We start from the raw sequence: 26,402 nt of genomic DNA, 5'->3' as shown, positions 1-26,402 counted from the left end.
CTGTTTCCTTTGAAATTGCAAGGCCATTCAAAGCTTATTAAGGTTGCCATTTGTAACATTCACACTTGCTTCCAACAGGCAAGAGTCCTTTGTCCCAACCTGGACATTATTCCACAGATATATAAACCTCACTTGCCTAGTTTCCTACACACCTCACAACCTCTGAGGATGCCTGCCATAGATGTGGGTGAAACGTCAGGAGAGTATGCTTCTGGAACATGGCCAGACTGCCTGGAAAACTCTCAGCAACCCAATGATTCTAGCCATGAAAGCCTTCAACAACAGCAACAACAACAACAACAAAATAATAATAATAATAATAATAATAATAATAATAATAATAATTGCAGATGACATGATGATCTTTCCAAAAGACACACTGCATCCTGTTGAGATCTTGAAGTATGGAGACCTGTCAGGCTTTCAAATGAACAAAGAGAAAATCTGACATCTCTGTTATCAGAAAAGGGAGTAGACTGAATATTTCCTTTCTTGGTGTGTCCCTCTGTATGTGTTTTTGTAGCTTTTTATTTCCTTTTGGGCAGTTACTTACCACATATGAAAAAGAAAAACAAACAGAATGTTCCCCAGCCTGTTATGATGTCCATTTACCACCCGATGCCCAAGAGACCCAATTTTGGTTTAAATTGCTACAGTTCCGGTATAAGTTGCATTGTGCATGCATTTCGCACCCAGTCTCTCTGCCTGCTTATTAACAAGCAGTGTCACAAAAGCACTTCCTCCACATCACTGTCGAAAGAGGACAGCCCTGAAAGTAAAAAAGACATTAGCTGAGATTATTATTATTATTATTATTATTATTATATACACAATAAGATGAGTCCACAGCAAACAAGATCACTCTGCTGGCTGTTGTATTGGATCACACGTCAGACACTTCCCAAGTGTCTAGGACTCTGTGATGTATCGGTGAATAATATGTGCAGATCAGAGTAGGGTGGCATTTTGCAACTGACAGATGGTGATTTTATCAGCGCCAATTGTGTTTAAGTGCAGGCCAAGGTCTTTAGGCACAGCACCCAGTGTGCCGATCACCACTGGGACCACCTTGACTGGCTTGTGCCGGAGTCTTTGCAGTTTGATCATTAAATCCTCGTATCGTGTCAGCTTTTCCAGTTGTTTCTCTTCAATCCTACTATCACCTGGGATTGCAACATCAACGATCCATACTTGTTTTTTTTTTAACACAATCGTGAGGTCAGGAGTGTTGTGCTCCTAAACTCCGTCAGTCTGAATTGTGAACTCCCAGAGTAGTCTGACATGTTCATTTTCCATAACTTTTTCACGCTTGTGATCCCATCAATTCTTTGTCACAGGCAGATGGTATTTGTGGCACAAGTTGCAATGGATCATCTGAGCAATGGTGTTGTGCCTCTGTTTATAGTCAGTCTGCACGATCTTCTTGCAGCAGCTGAGGATGGGATCCATCATTTCGTCTGCTTCCTTGCAGAATCTACATTTGGGATCTGTCGTCAACTTTTCAATTCTGGCTTTGATGGCATTGGTTCGAATGGCTTGTTCTTGGGCTGCCAGAATCAGGCCCTCCATCTCCTTTTTCAAAGTTCCATTTGTAAGCCACATGTTTTTTCTTTGTCAATTTGGCTCTCAATTTTTCCCAGGAACTGTCCATGGAGAGCCTTCTTCTGCCAGTGTTCTCTTCTGCACTGCATTGTATTTTTATGGTACTCACTCTTTGTCCCACAGTGGCACAGTGGCTTAAACCGCTGAGCTGTTGAGCTAAAATTTGGGTGTATCGGGTATTTGTGCCAAATATGGCCTGGAGAATGAAAATACATCCTGCATATCAGATATTTACTTTATGATTCACAGCAGTAGCAAAATAATGTTATGGTTGGGGCTAACCACAACATGAGGAACTATATGAAGGGTGGCGGGATTGTGGTACAGCTGGCTGAGTGTCAGCTGCCTTAAGATCACTCTGACCAAAAGGTCATGAGTTCGAAGCCAGCCCGGGCTGGAGTGGGTGTCCAGCCATTGTGTAGCCCGTTGTCGACCTTTGCAACCCGAAAGACAGTTGCATCTGTCAAGTAGGAAAATAAGGGACCACCTTGTGTGGGAGGCTAAATTTAACTAATTTATGAGGCCATAAAGAAAAAAGACTCCGGGGAATGTGGAATGCAGAAGAACTTCATCGGTGTCGTTGATGGACGATGAAAAGCAGCAGCTCCCCTGGCGGCCAGAAAAAACTTAAATAGCCTCGGTGTATTTGTCTGTATTTGTCTGTTAGATGTTGTCTGTCAAACTGGCATTGAATGTTTGCCATATATGTGTTAACTGTAATCTGCCCTGAGTCCCCTGCGGGGTGAGAAGGGCGGAATATAAGAACTGTAAATAAATAAATAAATAAATTTAGGAAGAGAAACACTGCTTTATAGGAAAATAGAGATAAGAAACCCTTATCTGGTGGTTAAGGTAAAGAGAAATGCTTTCCTTTCGGTTTGGGGATCTGGAAAAGCTTAAACTGATTCATGGGAAAGAGTTGTCTCAGTTGGGTCAACGTTGGAATGTCGTGACGGTCTTGCTTTCAAGTGTTTTTAGTTTCATGTACCCAGGAGTCCCCGGTTGTGCAGTGGGTTAAACCCCTGTGCCGGCAGGACTGAAGACCGACAGGTTGCAGGTTCGAATCTGGGGAGAGGCGGATGAGCTCCCTCTATCAGCTCCAGCTCCTCATGCAGGGACATGAGAGAAGCCTCCCACAAGGATGATAAAAAAAACAATTCAACCGGGCATCTCCTGGGCAACGTCCTTGCAGACGGTCAATTCTCTCACACCAGAACCGACTTGCAGTTTCTCAAGTCGCTCCTGACACGACCAAAAAAAAAATGTACCCAGTTTTTGCAAAACTCCTGATTTGTGTATTGGATTTTTCATCCTGCCTTGTTTCATGGATTCTTGTGCCTTTTTCATGGATTTTTATACTTATGGATCTTGTTTTGTCTTGAAGCTCTTGGACTAACCTTTGTTTTGGAACTTTACTGTTTTTGCTAATTTTACTGCTTTGCCAACTATATACTTCAAAAAACTGCTTGTTGATTTTACCAAACTAGTGTGGCGTTTAAGATCAGAGGTGTTCCTGCTCTGGTGTATGACAGTTTGATACTTTTGCAACATGTTATAGAATCATAGAATCAAAGAGTTGGAAGAGACCTCATGGGCCATCCAGTCCAACCCCCTGCCAAGAAACATATCTTCCCATCGTCCCAAACTCCCCGACTCACCTGTTTCCAGGGATTCCTCCTCTCTGTTGAAGAGTTCGTTCTGTTCCTCCTCGTCCAGGAACAAGAAGTTTTCAGGGGGCCACCGAAGCTCCCCGCTTTCTACCTCTTCCCTTTCGCTGGGTTCCACCACGATGGAGGGCAGGCGAGCTTTCCCGGGCCACGGCTCACCATACTGGTTCTCGTAGAGATGCCTCTCCGGCAGCATCTTGCAGGTATTCTCACACTGCTGCGATTCATAGGGCAACCCACAGTGTCTCTCGGCAGAATCTCGGACACACATGTCCTCACAGGCTGACTCGGCGGGGACCGTTGGCATCTCCTCACTGGGAAACTCCTCACACAGCCCCAAGGAAGGGCTGCCAAAGGGATACGGCCCCTGGCTTTGGCCCTGCGCTGGTGTGGGAAATGGCTGGAAGAAGAAGTAGAAATGCTTGGGTGCACCTTGGGAACACTTTAGAGCAGTGTTTCTCAACCTTCCTAATGCTGTGACTCCTCATGTTGTGAGGACCCCCAACCATAAAATTATTTTCATTGCTACTTCATAACTGCCAAAGGGGTTCCTAAGACCATCAGGTTGAGAAATGCTGTTTTAGAGTAGGCATGGGCCAACTTCGGCCATCCAGGTGTTTGGGACTTCACCTTCAACTCTGGACTTCAACAGCTGGTAGGCTGTTAGGAATTGTGGGAGTTGAAGTCCAAAACACTTGGGGAGCCAAAGTTGGCCCATGCCTGCTTTAGAGGCTAGACAGCGTGTCATGATAAAATATGCTATATGATTAAGAAAGGCGTACGAATGCGGTCCAATTGGGCTGAAGATACCATTCTAAGGAATGAGGCCTGGAAAACTACAAGACAGAGCCGAAGAACTCATGGACTAATTAAGAATTGCTGCTGAGATTTGAGACAAATGATTAACTGTTGACATTCTGACTTGATGAACTCTTGGTGGAAAAACAACTTGTTTACATTGCCAAAGACAATGGTTCTTTTAAGTAAGGAAGTCAACACTGTGGCTCCTTACAGAAATGTTTACAAGCCTTCTTGGTAAGGAAAGCCAATTAAACAAAATCAACATCTGTCCAGGAACTGATGGAATCTGTCTATCAGTAATTTACAACTTTCAGAACCGCATCAAAAGAAAATACTACGTAAAAGGACCTTTCTCTCTCAGAGAATGTGTGTCGGACCAACTGAACACCATTTCTGAACACCATTATGAGCAGCCGCCTCCTCTCAAGAAGCTGATCATCTTCAACAAGAAGAATGGTAAGAATGCTTGATGAATGATGAATGAATGATGAATGAATGATTGAATGTTAGAGTATATGTGTAAACATTGATGCAATATTCCCCCTTTGTCTATGTAACCAATATAATTACTGTGCTAGTACGGCTGTACCAGGAGCTCCAAACTCCCTTTCATTCTTTGAGTGTTTGCATGTGCTTGTTCTGGCCATGCATTTTGCAGTTGGATGGTTCCTGCTAGGCTGCAGTCATGGGGATAGACACCTGTCTATCATCGTTAAGTTTTAGTTCCGCCCTTTTTTCCAGGTTCAGGAGGGAAAGGGAACCATTTTAGTTCAGTCTTACAGTTGGAAGCTCAGCTACAGGATGTGAAAGTTTTTTACCTGTAGAGAAGCTTCGTTTCTTACAAAGTCTGGGAGAAAACAGTCCTAAAAGCTCTGGCTGGGGAATTTACAGCCTCACAGCTTTAATAACAGTCTCTAAAGAAAGGCTTTTAAGAGAAACAGCTTTACAGCACAACCCCTGTTGGGGTTGGAGAAACGAACCTACAACTTTCATTGGAAAAATCCTAAGGACTCCAGCTGGAAATTCTTCAGAGCCTTGGCTGGCCAAGAAGCAATTTGGAGCCGGAAGTAGGGCCCACACCAGCAAAGCCTAGAAAGCAGATTGCCCAAGGAGGGGTCAAAAAGGATTTTCCTCGTAAAGGCAAGAAATAGTTCTCCAAGCAAGTTTCCTGTCCATTGTAGACAAGTTAAGCAGCATTTGTTTGATTTGTTGAAGATCTAAGATTGTTTGTTGAAGACCTAAGCAATAATAAAGAACTTTCTTAAACTTTTAAGCTTCTAAAGACTTTGTATAGGAAAACCCATAGGGCCTCTTATCCGAGGCACCCCGGCTTCCCGCTGGGCACAAAGAGCATGTCCTGTTCAAAAGCCAATTGCTATAGGCCCAGCGCACAACAGCATAATTATTATAAAACCCAGTACTGGAGTCTGTGTCTACTTTTTCTCTGAAAGTGCCTAATGCAACCAGTCTCACTAAAAGTGGAATAAAAGAACCTATTTAATGTTTAAAAAAAATACTTATGACAAGCGTCCATACACAAGAGAGAGGCACATTATGTATTATGTTTCTTGAGACAGTCAAGCTCTTACCTGGATGTTTAGAGGAAGCGCGTGCAGAGGGCTCTCCATCCTGGTTGAGACCCATTGCATTTCCTGGTCCACATTGGAACCTCCTTCTTCCCTTGCATCCGAATTCGGATTTGATGCTGGTATCTGGCATGTGGCGCACACCTCCAGAGGGCCATGAGGACCCTCGTAGCCTCCCATCATTTCGGTCATTTCTGTGTGTGGCAACACAACCGTTTCAATGTCATGGAATGTGAAGATTTAAAAGTCCAAAAAGTTTCAAAAAGTTTGAAAATATCCAAGAACAACTGCACATATAGCTTCTCACCAGTAAAGATGACTCCATGTATATGTGTGTGTGTATGTATGTGTGTATATATGTATGTGTACACACAAACAGGTCAAAGTATGTATGTATGTATGTACCACAAAGGTTCCCACTTGACTTGATGGATCTGGACCAAACTGGCACAGAGATCCTTCATTGCCCAAATATATATCTCTGTGTGTGTGTATATACACATACACACGTCAAAGTATGTACGTATATATGTATGTACCACAAAGGCTCCTACTTGGCTTGGTAGATATGGACCAAACTTGGCACACACACCCTCCCTTGCCCAACTCAAAATACTGACAGGTTTCCAACTACAAGGACCTCAAAACAGCTCCCCCAAACAGAGTGGAAATGGCAGTATAGATGGAAAGGATTAGCTATGGCCTCTGGGTATGTATATATGCTGCACTCAGATGCAACCACGAGAGGGCACACTCAGTGCATCTACCCCATAAGGAAGCAAGCCATTGAATGAAGATTTCTATTTTGGAAGGTGTGAGTTTGTCTGCACCTTGCTCTGAGGCTTCAAGATGGAGAAAAGTACGAAAGAAGGGAAGGAGAGAAGGAAGGGAAGAGATAGGAAGGGAGGGGGAATAGGGAGAAAGAAGGTAAAAGAATGAATGAATGAATGAATGAATGAATGAATGAATGAATGAAGAGAGGGTGGCATATGAGGAAAAGAATGGGAAGAAGAAAGGGGGGAAAGGGAGAGGTACAAGGTGTATGAGGGAAAGAGAGGGAGGGAGGAAGGAGGAAGGGAAGAAAGGCAGGAAGGAAGGGGGAAAGGAGAAAGGGAAGAAGGGAGGAAGGAAAGAAAGAAGGAAGGGAAGGGAAGAAGAAGGGGAGGGAGGAGGAGGGGAAGAATGGGAAGAAGAAAAGAAAGGGGGGAAAGGGAGAGGTACAAGGTGTAGGGGGGAAAGAGAGGGAGGGAGGAAGGAGGAAGGGAAGAAAGGCAGGAAGGAAGGGGGAAAGGAGAAAGGGGAAGAAGGGAGGAAGGAAAGAAAGAAGGAAGGGAAGAAGAAGGGAAGGAAGGGGGAAAGGAGGAAGGGAAGAAGGGAGGAAGGAAAGACAAGGAAGAAGGGGAGGGAGGGAGGAGGAAGGGAAGAAAGGAAGGAAGGAAGGAAGGAAGGAAGGGGGAAAAGGAGAAAGGGAAGGAAGGAAGGGGAGGGAGGGAGGGAGGGAGGGAGGAAGGAAGGAAAAGAAAGGAGGAAAGAAGGAGCCTGGCTGCTTTCTGCCTGGAGGAATCCTTTGTTGGGAGGTGATAGCTGGCCCTGACTGTTTCCTGTCTGTTTCCTTTGAAATTGTAAGGCCATTCAAAGCTTATTAGGGTTGCCATTTGCAACATTCACACTTGCTTCCAACAGGCAAGAGTCCTTTGTCCCAACCTGGACATTATTCCACAGATATATAAACCTCACTTGCCTAGTTTCCTACACACCTCACAACCTCTGAGGATGCCTGCCATAGATGTGGGCGAAACATCAGGAGAGGATGCTTCTGGAACATGGCCAGACAGCCCGGAAAATTCACAGCAAGCCAGTGATTCTGGCCGCGAAAGCCTTCAACAATCTCAAGATGTATGTATTCTAAACCTGGACACGACACAATAAGGGCAAGGCATGCTTGTATAACACCAGAGAGTTAGTGTGATGCACTGGTTGGAATAAATATATATTTATATGAGAAATTGGTCAGCGGCAGATGCAGTAGATTAATCTGATCTAAAATGCATGGGAAAGAGGCCAAAAGTGAACGATTAAAGCCGAGCCATTGTGCGAAAATGCACATACCCTCCAGAGGCTTTTAAACAGATGGCCCTCTGTCAGAAGGGCTTGGATTGTGCTTTTCTTGCATGGTGAAATGGGGTTGGACTGGATGACCCTTGGGGTCCCTTCTAACTCTGAGATTCTGTAACCACCATCATCATATTTGATCGTATGGAGTCTTTTTCTCTGGAAGCTTTTAAGCAGAGGTTGGATGGCCATATGTTGGGGACAATTTTACTCTAGATTTTCTGTTTTTCCCCCACCACAGACAGCCCAGTGTTTCTGACTCTCTCCATTGGTGTGGAATTTGAGCGACCCCGCCCACTGCCTCTCCCTTAACCTATTCTATTCTATAGCACACAGCAAATAAAGGACCAGAAACTGAACATACTAGAGAGGTTTGGGGAGAATTTACCATGATTTATATGAGTTGTAGGTACTGGGATGTATAGTTCACCTGCAATCTAAGAGAACTCTGAACTCCACCAACAATGGACCTGCTTACTTACCTGGCACACAAAACCTGCATGAGCGACAAAAAATACTGGAGGTCTTGGAGGGATTTATAGGAGTTGTAGTTCACCTACATCTAGAGCACACAATGAACCCAAACAATGAAGAATCTCGGCCAAAGTTGATATGCATACCCAATATGCCCAAATTTGGACACTGATAGGTTTTGTGGAGAATTGGCCTGGACATTTTGGAGTTGTAGGTACTGGGATTTAGAGTTCACCTGCAATTCATGGGCACTCTGAACTCCACCAAAGGATTGGACCAAACTTGGCACCCAGAGCCCCCATGACCAGCAAAAAATACTGGAGGTCTTCGGGGGAAATTCACCTTGGTTTCGGGGAGTTGTAGTTCATCTACATACAGAAAGCACTGTGAACCCAAGCCTGTGATTCTATGATTCTATGAGGGGTTTGAGGGGACTGACTCACCATAGTGGGAGTTATAGTGTACCCTACAGCCAGAGAGCACACTGAACCCCACCAATGATGCATCCAGAGCAACCTTGCACAACATAACAAACTTCAAGTACTTATGGAGTTTCTTGGGGTTAACCTGGCATGATGGGAGTTGTAGTTCACCCACAACTTTATGCATTTTGTGCAATTTAAAAATGACTTTTTCCAAGCTAGTAGGTATATAAACACCAAACATTCACTGAGAATTAATCAGCATGTGTAAGTCTTGCTAAAGAGGCTGATGCTTCGTTTTTATGAAGCACAGCTGAAGCATTTGCTGCAGAATCCATTGTAAATGCACCCTGTTGCAAAAAAGATTGGCGTCAATGGGTGGCATTTGGAAATTCTTTCGCTGTGGTCAAATCCTTCGGGACCCCAATATTGAGCATCCACCTACGGTATTAATAGATCAGAGTTGTCAAGTAGTGCAGCCGGAGACCAGATGATCACCCAATGCCATCCTGCCCAACTCACCTTTCCCTGCAGGCATTCGTTGCCTCTCCTCTTCTAGTGTCCAAGGTTCATCTTTCCTCTCTTGCTGGGGATAATGGGGTGGAGGGGACCATCCTGAGGAAGGTTGCCCATACATGACAAGGCAGGGAAAGGGGATCAGAGGGGCAGGAGGAGGGGTCCGCACTGGGGAAAGGTTAACGCAGGTTGCAACCAGGCCTTCTCCGCTTCCCGGATGTTAATGTGAGCCCTCTGAGCTCACGGAAAATGCAGAGGGACAGCGGCTAATGAGCTCAGGGCGAAAGGAGGAGATTGTCACAGGATTTGCTCTTGGGCAGTGCATCGGCCTTAAGTCGCCTTAAGTCGAGTGGCGACTTACTGCAAACAGGACAGGGTCACGTCAGGGAGGGGATCTGCCCAATTAATACGGCTTTGGGTTGCCAAGCAGCTCTGATCCGGCCTGTATTTTTAATCAGCAGGTGAGACTTTTGATGGGGATAAGGAGAGAGCATTCCTAGGATCCTTGAGGCGGAAGAGACCCCCAAGGGTCATCCAATCCAATTCTGCCAGAAAAGAAGACACCATCAAAGGCCTCCTAACAGATGGCCATAAAGCCCCTGCTTCAAAACCTCCAGAGAAGGAGAACCCACCACCACCACCATCATCATCATCACCACCATCATTATAATTATCTATGATTATGATCTTATTATTAACTAGCTGTACCTGCCACGCGTTGCTGTGACCAACCTTCCTCTTTCTCTCCTCCTTTCTTTTTCTCCTTCCTTCCTTCCTTCTCTTTTTTCCTTTCCTTTCTCTCCTTCTTTCCGTCCTTTTCCCTTCCTTTCCCCTTTTTCTTTCCCTTCCTCTTTCTGCCCTTTCTTCCTTCTCTACCTATTCTTGTAGAAATGGGGCCACAAAGTGGAATCCTCGACATGCGAGTGTGGAGAAGAGCAAACCACTGACCACCTGCTGCAATGCACCCTGAGCCCAGCCACATGCACAATGGAGGACCTTCTTGCAGCAACACCAGAAGCACTCCAAGTGGCCAGATACTGGTCAAAGGACATTTAATTCTTGCAAACTTTGTGTTTTGTCTGTTTGTTTGTTTTGTTAAAAATGTAATACAACTGTCTGGTTGCTCCTGGCATGATAAATAAATAAATACCTAATCTTGGACTGCAACTCCCAGCAGTCCTCCTGATCGATCTATCTCCATCTAATCTCTGTATCTGGAGGACTGCTGGGAGTTGCAGTCCAGGAATAGGAAATTGGAAATATGCAGGGATTGGGATGTTCTCAAAGAAATCCAATGAGAAGAAAGTTTGCATCTTGGAATCAGTGCATTTGGAGCATCCTCCTCCCCTAATGGGCCTGGTCTAGGGGATGCTGGGAGCTGTAGTCCGGAAGAAAGTGAGGATATGCTATTGTGTGTTTTGTTTGCCGGGGGACGTCGTTTTTCACTTGCGCTGTAGCATCTACTTGCCTTTTTGGCCTTTTAAGTCCCTTCCACTGTGTTTTGCAGTGTTTTTATGAGTGATGGTCACTCATTGGCCTGAGACCAATGTGTCCAAATTTGGCGTCAATTCGTCCAGTGGTTTTTGAGTTACTTTAATCCCACAAACTAATATATTTTTATTTATATAGATAATATTAATATTGAATTCAAGAGTTGGAATCCCATTCCGTCATGCAGGAATCCACAATCAAAGTACACCGAACAGATGGACATCCAGCCCCGCCAGAGAAGGAGACTTCATCAGGAGCAGCAGGATTATAATTATCTATTATTGTTGGAAATTTGTTTATTTATTTATTTATGACATTTCTATCCCGCCCATATCAGCCCGAAGGCGACTCAGGGCGGTGTACAAGTCGGCAACAATTAAATGCCATATATAAAAATACATACATCGATAAAAACAGAAAACATCACCATACATTTAAAAAGCAATAAATAATAAAAAATTATAAAAACTATTCTTGTTCAAATCCTCCACTGTTCCATCGTCTTATTTATTTATTTACTCTGTTTCTATACCACCATTTTCTGCCCAAGGATGACTCACGGCAGTTTACAAAACGGCACAATTCGATGCCAACAACAAGTCTTATCTGTTCCAAGTTCATTTTCCGATTTCAGTTTTTCTGATCATGCTGTGGTTCCGAATGCTTGCTCGAAGAGCCAAGTTTTCACTCTTTTTCAAAAAGTCAGGAGGGAGGGGCCGATCTAATCCCATTCTGCCATGCAGGAATCCACAATCAAAGCACTCCCAACAGATGGCCATCCAGCCTTTCCAGAGAAGGAGACTCCCTCCTCCTCATTATCATCATATATTATCACTAGCTGTCCCCTGCCATGCGTTGCTGTGGCCCAGTCTGTTGATCTGGAAAATAAAGTAATGAGAAAGTGTTGGTTTCTTATATATGTAATTTCTTTATGCTTGTGGGTAAACAGTATGTCTTGTTGTTTCTTTGCCAGTGTTGACGTGGAAAGTGTCTGGTTTGCCAACCTTGGAACATACAACATATCATTCTCCTTCTTTAAGGGTCCCTTTCAAATCTATGATACTATATCTGTGTATGTGTGTGAGTCATATCTATCTATATCTATGGCTAGATAGGTCTTTGTCAGGAGGGCTTTGATTACGTCTTCTTGCCCTGATGAAGGGAGTTGGATTGGATGGTCTTAAGTATTTTCTGTTGGTCATGGGGGTTCTGTGTGCGAAGTTTGCCCTGATTCTGTCGTTCGTGGGGTTCAGAATGCTCTTTGATTGTAGGTGAACTGTGAATCCCAGTTACTACAACTCCCAAATGTCAAGGTCTATTTTCCCCAAACTCTACCTGTGTTCATATTTGGGCGTATTGAGTGATTGTGCAAAGTTTGGTCCAGATCCATCACTGTTTGAGTCCACAAAGCTCTCTGGATGTAGGTGAACTACAACTCCCAAACTCAAGGTCAATGCCCACCAAACCCTTCCAATATTTTCTGTTGGAAGAGACCTCATGGGCCATCCAGTCCAACCCCATTCTGCCAAGAAGCAGGAATATTGCATTCAAAGAACCCCTGACAGATGGCCATCCAGCCTCTGTTTAAAAGCTTCCAAAGAAGGAGCCTCCACCACACTCCGGGGCAGAGAGTTCCACTGCTGAACGGTTCTCACAGTCAGGAAGTTCTTCCTCATGTTCAGATGGAATCTCCTCTCTTGTAGTTTGAAGCCATTGTTCCATTGCGTCCTAGTCTCCAGGGAAGCGGTAAACAAGCTTGCTCCCTCTTCCCTGTGGCTTTCTCTCACATATTTATACATGGCTATCATATCCCCTCTCAGCCTTCTCTTCTTCAGGCTAAACATGCCCAGCTCCTTAAGCCGCTCCTCATAGGGCTTGTTCTCCAGACCCTTGATCATTTCATCGCCCTCCTCTGGACACATTCCAGCTTGTCAATATCTCTCTTGAATTGTGGTGCCCAGAATTGGACACAATATTCCAGGTGTGGTCTAACCAAAGCAGAATAGAGGGGTAGCATTACTTCCCTAGATCTAGACACTATGCTCCTATTGATGCAGGCCAAAATCCCATTGGCTTTTTTTGCCGCCACATCACATTGTTGGCTCATGTTTAACTTGTCCACGAGGACTCCAAGATCTTTTTCACACGTACTGCTCTCGAGCCAGGCATTGTCCCCCATTCTGTATCTTTGCATTTCGTTTTTCCTGCCAAAGTGGAGTATCTTGCATTTGTCACTGTTGAACTTCATTTTGTTAGTTTTGGCCATTCATCTCTCTAATCTGTCAAGATCGTTTTGAATCCTGCTCCTGTCCTCTGGACTATTGGCTCTCCCTCCCAATTTGGTGTCATCTGCAAACTTGATGATCCTGCCTTCTAACCCTTCATCTAAGTCATTAATAAAGATGTTGAACAGGACCGGGCCCAGGACGGAACCCTGCTGGTGGCACTCCGCTCGTCACTTCTTTCCAAGATGAAGAAAGAAAAAAAATATTATTATTATTAAACTTTATTTGTACCCCACTAGCATCTCCCGAAGGACTCGATGCAGCTTACATAGGCCAAGGCCTCAAAACACAACACAACAATACAATACCTAAAGCAAATTAAAAACAGTTAAGCAATATTAACAACAAGCAATAAACAATTGTTGTTCATTCGTTCAGTCGTCTCTGACTCTTCGTGACCTCATGGACCAGCCCACGCCAGAGCTCCCTGTCGGCCGTCACCACCCCCAGCTCCTTCAAGGTCAGTCCAGTCACTTCAAGGATGCCATCCATCCATCTTGCCCTTGGTCGGCCCCTCTTCCTTTTGCCTTCCACTTTCCCCAGCATCATTCCCTTCTCTAGGCTTTGCTGTCTCCTCATGATGTGGCCAAAGGACTTCAGCTTTCTCTCTAGTATCTTTCCCTCCAGTGAGCAGCCGGGCTTTATTTCCTGGAGGATGGACTGGTTGGATCTTCTCGCAGTCCAAGGCACTCTCAGCACTTTCCTCCAACACCACAGCTCAAAAGCATCGATCTTCCTTCGCTCAGCCTTCCCGAAGGTCCAGCTCTCACATCCGTAGGTGACTACAGGGAATACCATGGCTTTGACTAGGCAATGGATCTTTGTTGCCAGTGTGATGTCTCTACTCTTTTATCGAGACTGGACATTGCTCTCCTCCCAAGAAGGAAGCGTCTTCTGATTTCCTGGCCACAGTCTGCATCTGCAGTCATCTTTGCACCTAGAAATACAAAGTCTGTCACGGCCTCCACATTTTCTCCCTCTGTTTCCCAGTTGTCAATCATTCTTGTTGCCATAATCTTGGTTTTTTTGATGTTTAGCTGCAACCCGGCTTTTGCGCTTTCTTCTTTCACCTTGATTAGAAGGCTCCTCAGCTCCTCCTCGCTTTCGGCCATCAGAGTGGTGTCATCTGCATATCTGAGGATGTTACAATAAACAATACATCAGGACATTATAAAACTGGGCTGGGCCAGAGTAATGGGTACAAGATTATTTATTTATTTATTTATTTATTTCTTGCATTTATTGACCGCCACTCTCAGCCCTAGGGCGACTCGTGGCGGTGCACAACAACATAGAAAGACAGTGTACAGTAAATCACCACAATACAAACCAGACTATTACAACATAACATATACTTATGCTAAAAATCCACTTCGTCAAAACCTGGGGTCATAGTCGATTTCATAGTCCTAGTCCATTCCAGTGTCGTTCCAAGGTACTCAGTTGAAGGCCTGCTCGAAGAGCCATGTTTTCAGGCCCCTACGGAAGGCCATCAAGGAGGGCGCCTGTCTAACTTCAGTAGGGAGGGTGTTCCACAGCCGGGGGGCCACCACCGAGAAGGCCTGTTCCCTCGTCCCCGTCAGACGTGCCTGTGAGGCAGGCGGGACCGAGAGAAGGGCCTCCCCGGACGATCTCAAGGCCCTCGTGGGCTCATAGGCCGAGATGCGGTCTGCAAGGTATTTTGATTAAAAATGCTGATGTGGCAGGAGGTATGTAGGATTATAAAGTAAGTGCAGTGTGCGGTGTGCAGCAATCTTAGTTCTACTAAAGTGCTTCTGGGACTTGGTATTGGAGATTCCTAATCTGGGAAGGCACATCGGAACAGCCAGGTCTTCAAGTTCTTTCTGAAGACTGCCAAACCTGGCCCCAAACTACTCTGAACCATGTCTTCCAGAGCACATATTTTTTAAAAATAGGGTAAATAGATTAGATAATTAGATACATAGATAATTGGGACACACAGCAGTCCATCCTTCTGGACACCTGCCATCAGAATGAGCCATCGCATCAAGACACCGCGTCGAGCAAGTTAGCGAACAGCGACACCTGCTGGTTGGACCGCGTATGGGCTTGGAAGGGAGATGTATTTATTTTTAAAGGGACCGCACGCTCCTCCCACTCGAGGCTGGTGTCGCACCTTTACTCTTCCCCCGTCCTTCTTACTCGTTTTCTCCCTATGGGGACCGCGTATCGTGCGGCCAAGGGGCTGCTGGCCGTGGTGGGATGGACAGGCTTGGGGGTTGGGCTCTGGTTCGCCGTAGCCCCGGACGAAACGCGCAGGAAGGAAATGGCAAAGGTGAGTGGTGCATCTGCACGATAGAATTAACGCAGATCGATAGCGCGTTAGCTGCCATGCGTCAGTGCTAGGGGATCCTGGGGGCTGTAGGTCCCAGTGCAATGAAATAACCAGCATTTTATTTCCTCTCTTGCTGGACACAGCATATTATTTGAGAACACAGAAGTGCTGGACAACTCTAACAACCACCATGTCAGGCTACACAGAGAAGCCATTGAAATCCACAAGCATGTGGACAATTTCAACAGAAAGGAAGAGACCATGAAAATGAACAAAATCTGGCTACCAGTATTAAAAAATTCTAAAATTAAAACAGCAGAGAGAAAAACAGGCAGGGACATCTAATCACCCTTCAAGAAGAGTTTGCTCCAGGCACAGTCAGCCCATTGTATGCTAATCAAGGTGGTCAGTTGAAAGATCCACACCTAGCCCAACTGACAAGAGTCCTTTGTCCCACCCTGGTCATTCCACAGATATATAAACCCCTTTTTTCCCAGTTCCAGCAGACCTCACTACCTCTGAGGATGCTTGCCATAGATGCAGGCGAAACGTCAGGAGAAATGCCTCTAGAACATGGCCATATACCCCGAAAAAACCCACAAGAACTGAGTGATTCCAGCCATGAAAGCCTTCGACAATACATTAACCAGCATTCCTTGGCAGGCAAGGCCAAAAGCATTGTGAATCAACAATTCCCCTCCCCTCCAAAAATATGGAATTCAGGATTTATAGTTCGGTGAGGCACCAGGAAGAGACAGCTAAACGCCTTGTAAAACTACAACTTCCGGGGCTAGAAACCAAGGGAATTCCAGATAGGAAACAGTCAGGGCCAGCTAACACCTCCCAACAAAGGATGCCTTCGGGCAGGAAGCAGCCAGGCATTGAAGTTGTAAGGCCATTCAGTGCTCATCAAGGTGACTAATTCGCACTTGCCTCATGCAGAGAAGAGTTATTTCTCCCACCTTGGACATTTTTCTGTTAGAGACCCTACATTGGGTATTCTTAGGTCCTTGCAGTCACGGAAAAACGTAAGGAAAGAGACAGTCCCAAAAAAGATAGAAAAACAAGGTTTATTTTAATTTCTTCATGAAGAAGGCAGACAGCCTGGTAGCATGCACAGATGCTACCCTTCAAGTGACTGCCACCTCTTCTTGGCTTTTTACCACCAATATATAACCTCAAGTAAACAAGAACATTATTTTTGTCATGGAAAGTACTCTCTTTCCTGCCCCCTCCCTTGACCTTTTGATGGAAAGTACCTTCTTGTACCTGCAGACTCTGCATTTCAAAAAACAACCTTTGAACTTAACCACAATACAACTGCCAACCTCTTCATGTCACTTCTTGTTTCTTAAAAACATTTTCTTCCGTGTTGCTCTTTTTAAGTCAGAGAAAGGGTATGTTTCTCTTTTGCTGTTAATTCCATTCAAAGCCCCTTGCTTAGCATCCTTCAATTCCACAGATATATAAACCCCATTTGCCTAGTTTCCAACTGCCAGCTAACACCTCCCAACAAATGATTCCCCCGGGCTTTGAAGTGCAAGGCCATTCAATGCTAATCAAGCTGGCCAATCACAACATTCACACATGCCTCAAACAGACAAGAGTTCTTTCTCCCACCCTGGATATTATTCCACAGATATTTAAAACCCACTTTAGTTTCAAATTGATCTCACAACCTTTGAGGATGCCTGCCATAGATGTGGGAGAAACATCAGAAGAGAATGCTTCTGGAACATGGCCACACAGCCCAGAAAACTCACAGCAACCCAATAACTACAATTAATCAACCATATGCTTTTATGCTTGCACTTTTCACTATGTTTCAATATGTGATTGTATAGATGCATTTGACTATGTCTAAAGGAGAGGCGGGTAATAAATTATTATTATTATTATTTCTTAGTGTTTTGGTTTTTAGGCCTGTTCCTGGGGTTGTTATGTTGTTGTTATATTGTTGTTTTTTGGATTTTAGGTTTGTTGCTGGGGTTGTTATATGATTATGATTATTATTATTATTATTTCTTGGTTTTTAGGTCTGTTCCTGGGGTTTTTATATTATTATTATTATTATTATTATTATTATTATTTCTAGGTTTTTAGGTGGGTTCCTGGGATTGTTACATTATTATTATTGTTGTTGTTGTTGTTGTGGTTATTTCTTGGTTTTTAGGTCTGTTCCAGGGGTTTTTACATGATTATTATTATTATTTCTAGGTTTTTAGGCATGCTCCTGGGGTTGTTACATTATTGTTGTTGTTATTTCTTGGTTTTTAGGTCTGTTCCTGGGGTTGTTATGTTATTATTATTTCTTGGTTTTTTGGCGTGTTCCTGGTGTTGTTACATTGTTGTTGTTGTTGTTGTTGTTATTTCTTGGTTTTTAGGTCTGTTCCTGGGGTTGTTATGTGATTATTATTATTATTTCTTGGTTTTTAAGTCTGTTCCTGGGGTTTTTATATGATGATTATTATTATTTCTAGGTTTTTAGGCATGTTCCTGGGGTTGTTACATTTGTTGTTGTTGTTATTTCAGCCATTGGATAGACCGCATCAGCTCTAGTTTCTTAGATAGATTTATTTATGGGTGGCGGATAGATAATAATAACAACAACAACAACTTAATTTTTATACACTGCCTCCATCTTCCCAAAGGGACTTGAGGTGGCTTACATATGGGACAAAATGTCCACAGAACATCAAAACAAAACAATCCATTAAAACAAAACAAAAAAAAATTAAAATAAAACATAGCAAAGCATATCAATCAAATAAAACACAATTAAAAAAACATAAGGGTATAAAACAACAGCATTAAGACTCGCTCAAACAAAGCATGACAATAAAAACCAATAGTCAGAAATACTAAGCTGGGAATGATCAGGCTGTAAAAAGGACCGGGCATGGGATAGTGCAAAACAGTGTAAGAAGTGCAGGGAACACTCTTACAATCTGGTGAAATGTGTGCCTGCTGGTGCAGTCGTTCCAATAGGACAAAGTGCAGTACGGAAGCCATGGCTCTTCCCTTCCCTTCTAACGCCTCCTTTCTGTCTATAGGATCACCCAGGATCTGAGCAACAGACAGAAAAGCAGCAGAGAAACGCGCTTGTGATGTCCGTCATTAAAGAGGCCGCCGAGACGAATGAGAACGTGGCCAGCAAACAGTGGCCTTGGGGCAAATAACCTGGTCCTTTTACTCAAATGCAGATTAGAACCCTATCTTGTTCTTATAGCAACACCAGAGGCACTCCAAGTGGCCAGCTTCTGGTCAAAGGACATTTACAGCAGTATAATTGACAGCGAACACGGCGACCCCTGCCTTCAAACTGATGTGATCGCAGCAGGGAATTCCGCAGTTTCTGGGAGCGTGAGATTTCAAGTATCTGCAGGACAGTGGCACCAGCAACAGCTTCAACAAAAACTCTCTCCCTCCCTCCCTGCTAACTTCGCTTAGCCTCTTTGTAGCAACACCCCAATAAAAAGTACATTTTTTCCTCTCTGAAGTGATACATTGTGTCCTTTACTGACTCTAACTTTGCTTCAACCATGAACTTTCCCACTTCCAAGCCGTGGAGCCCTGCTGGCTCCAGCAGCGTCCCGGGTAGCCTGAAACTGTGTTTCTTTAAACCGCGGGTACAGAGCCCCACATGGTCTCGGGATCCGCGAGTTAACCGATCTGCTCCAAATCGGTGCCATCTTCTTCCCTGATGAATTATAAGACTAACTGCTATCTTACCCTCTGCTGAACAGACCCCTATGCCCCTCAGATCCATTCCTCCTGCCCAAAACCCCCATATGGGAATTTAAGACGTTTTCCATGGTCCATGGTCCTGCATGGCAACAATGTTTGTGTGTCCTTTCTTTCTTGTGCATGTCGCCTCGGAATTGTGCCTCATGGTGCCTACTGACCCCAGAAAGCCCCTCATGTGTCACCCCTGTGACTCAGGCCAGCATCAGGCCAATTTGGTTACTTTTATGAATTGGATTCCTTTTTTATGAATAAACCTCCTGTTTCATTAATGGACTTCAGTGACTTTATATCACCATGAATGGACTCTGGGTGACCAAGGCGGATCTTTCCTTGACCCTGCATGTTCCCCCTTCCCCCATATAAACTCTGCATATAGCCCATATTCCCATTTATACTGTCTATGTATGTCTATATAAAATATTAAGCAAAGTGACCTGTTCATGAACTATGACCAGCATCTCAGGGTCCAGGTGTTGCAAGACTTCTTGGGTCATCATTCCTAAACAATGGACTTTACAGAACCTCATTGGCATGGACAATAAGTAAATAGCCCCTCTTCCTTGGGCTTCAGAGGGTCTTTTGACCAGACCACCTAAGGTATGGGGCTCATGGACATGATAATCACTTGATGCAAATTTGACTCTGAGAGCTGTTCAGCAGTGGCACTATCTGCCCCGAAGTGTGGTGGAGGCTCCTTCTATGTAGGCTTTTAAACAGAGGCTGGATGGCCATCTGTTGGGGGTTCTTTGATTGTGATTTTCCTGCTTCCTGGCAGAATGGGGTTGGACTGGATGGCCCATGAGATCTCTTCCAACTCTATAATTCTATGATTTCCCTGACCGAGAGGAAATCTTGGTGAGATTTATTGGGAAATAGGGAAAATCTTTAGTGGTGCTTATTTGTCTTGCCAGGTGTTGCGGATCCTCACTTTGGTCTCGTCGGCATCTACCTTGGCAGGGCCCACTAAATTCGTGTTCGACATCATAATGTCAAGTTTTCAAACTTTGTGGGTTTTTAAAAATAGAACTTTAGCCTTGGTTTGCTCCTGATGCAATAAATAAATACATAAATAAATTTGTTGGTTTTAAATTGTGTTGTTACACAATTACAACAGCAGTAGTAACAAAGTAATAGTAATAATGATAATGTCTAATAATATCTGCAGTAATATCATTGCAGAGAGAAAGGTACTGAATGAAATGCATCCTTTTCTGCTTCTGTCTTAAAGTGTTAAAGCATTCTGATTCTTATATCAGAATGCTTCCACCAAACAATTCCTATAATTCCATTGCATGGAGCCAAGGCAGGGCCACATTGCGTTATGTCTCCAGTGCGTTATGTCAAGATACTCCACGTAGGCAGAAAAAACAAAATGCAAAGATACAGAATGGGGGACAATGCCTGGCTCGAGAGCAGTACGTGTGAAAAAGATCTCGGAGTCCTCGTGGACAACCCGTTAAACATGAGCCAACAATGTGATGTGGCGGCAAAAAAAAGCCAATGGGATTTTGGCCTGCATCAATAGGAGCATAGTGTCTAGGTCCAGGGAAGTAATGCTACCCCTCTATTTGGTTAGACCACACCTGGAATATTGTGTCCAATTCTGGACACCACAATTCAAGAGAGATGTTGACAAGCTGGAATGTGTCCAGAGGAGGGCGACTAAAATGCTCAAGGGTCTGGAGAACAAGCCCTATGAGGAGCGGCTTAAGGAGCTGGGTATGTTTAGCCTGAAGGCTGAGAGGAGATATGATAGCCGTATATAAATACGTGAGAGGAAGCCACAGGGAGGAGGGAGCAAGCTTGTTTTCTGCTTCCCTGGAGACTAGGACGCAATGGAACAATGGCTTCAAACTACAGGAAAGAAAGGAGATTCCACCTGAACATGAGGAAGAACTTCCTGACTGTGAGAGCCGTTCAGCAGTGGAACTCTCTGCCCCGGAGTGTGGTGGAGGCTCCTTCTTTGGAAGCTTTTAAACAGAGGCTGGATGGCCATCTGTCAGGGGTGATTTGAATGCAATATTCCTGCTTCTTGGCAGAATGGGGCTGGACTGGATGGCCCATGGCGTCTCTTCCAACTCTTTGATTCTATGATTCAGTGCCGACCCATTCAAAGAAATTCCGCCTCAAAATCATGGTTCAATATTAGCAAGCCCTAAGGCGGAACCAAATAGACTGGGTCGTGTTGACCGCCGGACCTATTTACAGCGCTGCGCCTCACGCTTTCTTCCTGCGAGGGCGCCAAAACAATAAGGCGTGGCTAGCACGCTGGGTCCGGCTGTCTGAAGCGACTTCCGGTAGTTCTCCTTCCTTCCGAGGGGAAAATGGCGCCCGAGGACGCGGGTTCCGCTTCGCGCGCCTCGCCCGCCAAGGGTCCGTTCTGGTCCTGCCTGAGCTGCCGCCTCATCAGCGGCGCCGCCCTCATCGGCTCCGGTGTCTGGGTCTATTTGGGGCCCCGGAAAATCATGCAGCAGCGGAGGGTGCCTCCGAACATGTGGCAGGTCACCCAGATCACCTTCGCCTTCGGTAGGTGCGCCTTCTTTTGTGGTCGTGTCAGGAGAGACTTGAGAAACTGCAAGTCGCTTCTGGTGTGAGAGAATTGGCCGTCTGCAAGGACGTTGCCCAGGGGACGCTGCCCGGATGTTTTGATGTTTTACCATCCTTGTGAGAGGCTTCTCTCATTCCCTGCATGGGGAGCTGGAGCTGACAGAGGGAGCTCATCTCCGCGCTCCCCGGATTCAAACCTCTGACCTGTCGGTCTTCAGTCCTGCCGGCACAAGGGCTCCTGATCTCCATTGAAACTGATTTTAGCAGTGATTGGGGATTTCTAAGGGTGCATCTACACTGCAGAATGAATGCGGGTTGGTTCCCCTTGGAGTTGTCATTTCCCAAGGCCTGCAACACAGTGCTGGGACCGCACTAGAGATCCTTTTTAGGGTGCCACTGCAGTTCGAAGTGGGATCAAACTGCACCCAGGAATAGGTGAACAGAGACCATGTGAAACTATTATTATTATTATTATTATTATTATTAAACTTTATTTGTACCCCGCTAGCATCTCCCGAAGGATTCGATGCGGCTTACACAGGCCGAGAACTCAACACACAACACAACAATACAATCTAAGCAAATCAAACAATTAAAAACAGAATAAAGCAAAATAAACGGTCTGGAGAACAAGCCCTATGAGGAGCGGCTAAAGGAGCTGGGCATGTTTAGCCTGAAGAAGAGAAGGCTGAGAGGGGATATGATAGCCATGTATACATATGTGAGAGGAAGCCACAGGGAAGAGGGAGCAAGCTTGTTTTCTGCTTCCTTGGAGACTAGGACGCAATGGAACAATGGCTTCAAACTACAAGAGAGGAGATTCTATCTGAACATGAGGAAGAACTTCCTGACTGTGAGAGCCATTCAGCAGTGGAACTCTCTGCCCCGGAGTGTGGTGGAGGCTCCTTCTTTGGAAGCTTTTAAACAGAGGCTGGATGGCCATCTGTCAGGGGTGATTTGAATGCAATATTCCTGCTTCTTGGCAGAATGGGGTTGGACTGGATGGCCCATGAGGTCTCTTCCAACTCTTTGATTCTATGATTCTATGATTAAACCACAGGCACAATACACTAAAACACATAACTATAACTCCCAATATCCCATAGCACGGAGCCATGGAATTGGCCTGGACATTCTGGAGCTGTAGGTACTGGGATTTATGGTTCACTTGCAATCGATCAAAGAAGGAATTATTATTATTATTATTATTATTATTATTAAACTTTATTTGTACCCCGCTAGCCTCTCCCGAAGGACTCGATGCGGCTTACAAAGGCCGAGGCCTCAACACACAATACAACAATACAAAACCTAGGCAAATTAAAACAATTAAAGCAATCTAAACAACAAACGGTGGCGCAGTGGGTTAAAGCACTGAGCTGCTGAGCTTGTTGATCGAAAGGTCGCAGGTTCGATTCCGGGGAGCGGCGTGAGCTTCCGCTGTCAGCCCTAGCTTCTGCCAACCTAGCAGTTCGAAAACATGCAAATGTGAGTAGATCAATAGGTACCACTCCGGCGGGAAGGTAACGGCGCTCCATGCAGTCATGCTGGCCACATGACCTTGGAGGTGTCTACGGACAACGCTGGCTCTTCGGCTTAGAAATCGAGATGAGCACCACACCCCAGAGTCAGACATGACTGGACTTAATGTCAGGGGACTACCTTTACCTTTACTTAAACAACAAACAATGAACAATCCACTAAGACACGATAAAACTGGGCCGGGCCAGAGTAAGGGTACAATAGTTAAAAGTGCTGATGTGACGGGTGGAATATGAGGCTTGTGGGCAAGTGCAGTGTGCAGTGTGCGGCAGTCTTAGCTTTAATAAAGTGCTTATGGGACTTGGTATTGGAGGTTTCCTATTCGGGGAAGGCACATCGGAACAGCCAGGTCTTCAAGTTCTTTCTGAAGACTGCCAATGTAGGGGCCTGTCTAAGATCTTTGGGGAGGGTGTTCCAGAGTCGGGGGCAACCACGGAAAAAGCCCTGTCTCCACCAAATGTGCTTGTGACGCAGGTGGGATCACGAGCAGGGCCTCTCCAGATGAACGAAGGGAGCGCGTGGGTTCGTAGACGGAGATGCGATCATGCAGGTAGTCTGGTCCCAAACCGTTCAGGGCTTTGTAGGTAAGCACCTGCACCTTAAATTGGGCTCGGAAGATAAACGGCAGCCAGTGGAGCTCCCTGAACAGGAGGGTTGACCTCTTCTGTAAGGAGCGCCAGTTAACATCCTGGCTGCTGCTCGTTGGACCAGTTGGAATTGGACCAAACTTGGCACACAGAGCCCCCATGACCAGCAAAAAATACTGAAGGTCTTTGGGGGAAATTAACCTTAATTTGGGGGAGTTGTAGTTCACCCACATCCAGAGAGCACTGTGAACCCAAACACCGATGGATCGGGACCAAACTTTGTACACAGACCTGATATGGTGAAATTTGATTACTGGGTTTAGGGAGGAACTGACCTTTTTTTCTGGGAGTTGTAGTTCATTCACAACCAGAGAAACGGTGCCCTCCACCAATGATGAACCTGAATCAAACTTGGCACACAGAACCCCCATGACTAACTCCATCTATTGGAAGGGTTTGAGGGGACTGACTCACCACAATGGGAGTCGTAGTTTACTCAGAGAGCACCCTGCACCCCACCCACGATGTATCTAGAGCAGTGGTTCTCAACCTGTGGGTCCCCAGGTGCTTTGTCCTACAACTCCCAGAAATCCCAGTCAGTTTACCAGCTGTTAGGATTTCTGGGAGTTGAAGGCCAAAACATCTGGGGACCCACACGTTGAGAACCACTGATCTAGAGCAAACTTGCCCAACATAACAAACTTTAAGTACTGATGGAGTTTCTCAGGGTTAACCTAGCATGATGTGAGTTGTAGTTCACCCACAACCTTATGAAAAAAACGACTGTTTCAAATAACCTGAGCCACGCTGGGTACCCAATCTAGTATGTCTGTCTGTGTGTGTGTGGATGAGAGATATTATATGTCTGTAATATATGTTGTATTACCATATATCACATATTTGCTGCTAATGTTTTCCTTTCTTTCTTCCAAAGGTCTTATATGTTGGGGTGTGGTTGTAATGATTGACCCAGCTGGGAAGCTGAAGAAAGACGTCAAATGAGCAGTCGACACTACATTTTGCCGATCGTGTCAAAAAAGTCAAATGGAGAAAAGGCCCCTTCAAGGCAGTGGCACTCTCTTCTGACTTCCTTTACTGCCAACATTCCTTGTTGGTAGAGGCTGTGGTGTATGTTGCACCTATGATGTATAGGATGTTTACATCCTTGTAATGTACATGAATAATCTTTCAAAGTAAAGAAGTATATAATCAGTGTATGATATGGGCCACAGTCATTTCCCTGGTTCAGATAAAGCAATGCTTCTCAACCTTGCCAATGCCACGACCCCTTAATACAGTTCCTCATGTAGTGGTGACCCTCAACCATACCATTATTTTCGCTGCTACTTTATCAATGTCATTTTGCTACTGTTATGAATCATCATGTAAATATCTGATATGAAAGATGTATTTTCATTCACTGGGCCAAATTTGGCACAAATATCCAACACGCACCAATTTGAATACTGGTGGGGTTGGGAGGATTGATTTTGTCATTTGGGAGTTGCTGGGATTTCTAGTTCATCTACAAAGAGCATTCTGAGCCCGACCAATGATAGAACTGGGCCAAACTTCTCACACAGAACCCCTATGACCAACAGAAAATACTGGAGGGATTTCATAGAATCCTAGAGTTGGAAGATACCTCATGGGCCATCAATGTCCAACCCCATTAGGCAAGAAGCAGGAATGTTGCATTCAAATCACCCCTGACAGATGGCCATCCAGCCTCTGTTTAAAAGCTTCCAAAGAAGAAGCCTCCACCACACTCCGGGGCAGAGAGTTCCACTGCTGAACGGCTCTCACAGTCAGGAAGTTCTTCCTCATGTTTTTGTAGTTTGAAGCCATTGTTCCATGTCCTAGTCTCCAAGGAAGCAGAAAACAAGCTTGCTCCCTCCTTACTGTGACTTCCTCTCACATATTTATACATGGCTATCATATCTCCTCTCAGCCTTCTCTTCTTCAGGCTAAACATGTCCAGCTCCTTAAGCCACTACTCATAGGGCTTGTTTTCTAGACCCTTGATCATTTTAGTCGCCCTCCTCTGGACACATTCCAGCTTGTCAACATCTCTCTTGAATTGTGGTCCCCAGAATTGGACACAGTATTCCAAGTGTGGTCTTAACCAAGGCCGAATAGAGGGGTATAGCATGACTTCCCTGGATCTAGAGACTATCCAGCTTGGAACTCTTATCGAAAAAAGAGATCAGATGAGTCTGGCATGACTTGTTTTTGATAAATGTCGACTATTAGCGATGACCGCATTTGTTTCTAAGTGTTTGCAGACCACTTCCTTAACAATCTTTCCCAGAATCTTGCCTGGTATCGACGTGAGGCTGACCGGACGGTAATTGTTTGGGTCATCCTTTTTTCCCTTCTTGAAGATTGGGACCACATTGGCCCTCCTCCAATCTGCTGGAACTTCTCCCGTTCTCCAAGAACTCTCAAAGATGGTTGCCAATGGTTCTGAAATGACTTCTGCTAGTTCCTTCAATACTCTTGGGTGTAGTTGATCTGGCCCTGGGGACTTAAACTCATTTAGAGCAGCCAGGTATTCCTGGATGACTTGTTTCCCAATTTGGACTAGGTCATGGGGGACCTTGTCAAAGGCCTTACTGATTTTGGATGAATTAACTGATTTAGGGGAGATGTAGTTCACCTACATCTGGAGAGCACTGTGAACCAAAACGACTATGCCAAAGGGATTCCTAAGACCATCAAAAATAT

General features: G+C 45.0%; 3 protein-coding genes across 3 annotated transcripts; 2 read left to right on the top strand and 1 right to left on the bottom strand.

Moving 5' to 3' along the window:
• Positions 1-483: 483 nt before the first annotated feature.
• On the bottom strand, positions 484-9,487 carry LOC132764511 (uncharacterized). Its single transcript, XM_060758542.2, has 4 exons — positions 9,187-9,487; positions 5,660-5,850; positions 3,261-3,669; positions 484-769 (listed from the first exon to the last, which is right to left on the bottom strand). The coding sequence occupies exons 1-4, from the start codon at positions 9,299-9,301 to the stop codon at positions 726-728; spliced, it is 759 nt and encodes a 252-aa protein (XP_060614525.2). The 5' UTR covers positions 9,302-9,487; the 3' UTR covers positions 484-725.
• A 5,575-nt stretch (positions 9,488-15,062) lies between these two features.
• UQCC3 (ubiquinol-cytochrome c reductase complex assembly factor 3) lies at positions 15,063-18,751 on the top strand. Its single transcript, XM_060758280.2, has 2 exons — positions 15,063-15,252; positions 18,306-18,751. Exons 1-2 carry the CDS (start codon positions 15,133-15,135, stop codon positions 18,429-18,431), a joined length of 246 nt encoding a protein of 81 aa, XP_060614263.2. The 5' UTR covers positions 15,063-15,132; the 3' UTR covers positions 18,432-18,751.
• Positions 18,752-21,301: 2,550 nt separating this feature from the next.
• DMAC1 (distal membrane arm assembly component 1) lies at positions 21,302-24,892 on the top strand. Its single transcript, XM_060758279.2, has 2 exons — positions 21,302-21,525; positions 24,610-24,892. Exons 1-2 carry the CDS (start codon positions 21,324-21,326, stop codon positions 24,675-24,677), a joined length of 270 nt encoding a protein of 89 aa, XP_060614262.2. The 5' UTR covers positions 21,302-21,323; the 3' UTR covers positions 24,678-24,892.
• The last annotated feature ends 1,510 nt before the right edge of the window (positions 24,893-26,402 follow it).

This window comes from Anolis sagrei, chromosome 12 (genome assembly GCF_037176765.1).
Source record: "Anolis sagrei isolate rAnoSag1 chromosome 12, rAnoSag1.mat, whole genome shotgun sequence".
Lineage (NCBI taxonomy): Eukaryota > Metazoa > Chordata > Lepidosauria > Squamata > Dactyloidae > Anolis > Anolis sagrei.
This window is presented reverse-complemented; position numbering and strand designations above follow the sequence as displayed.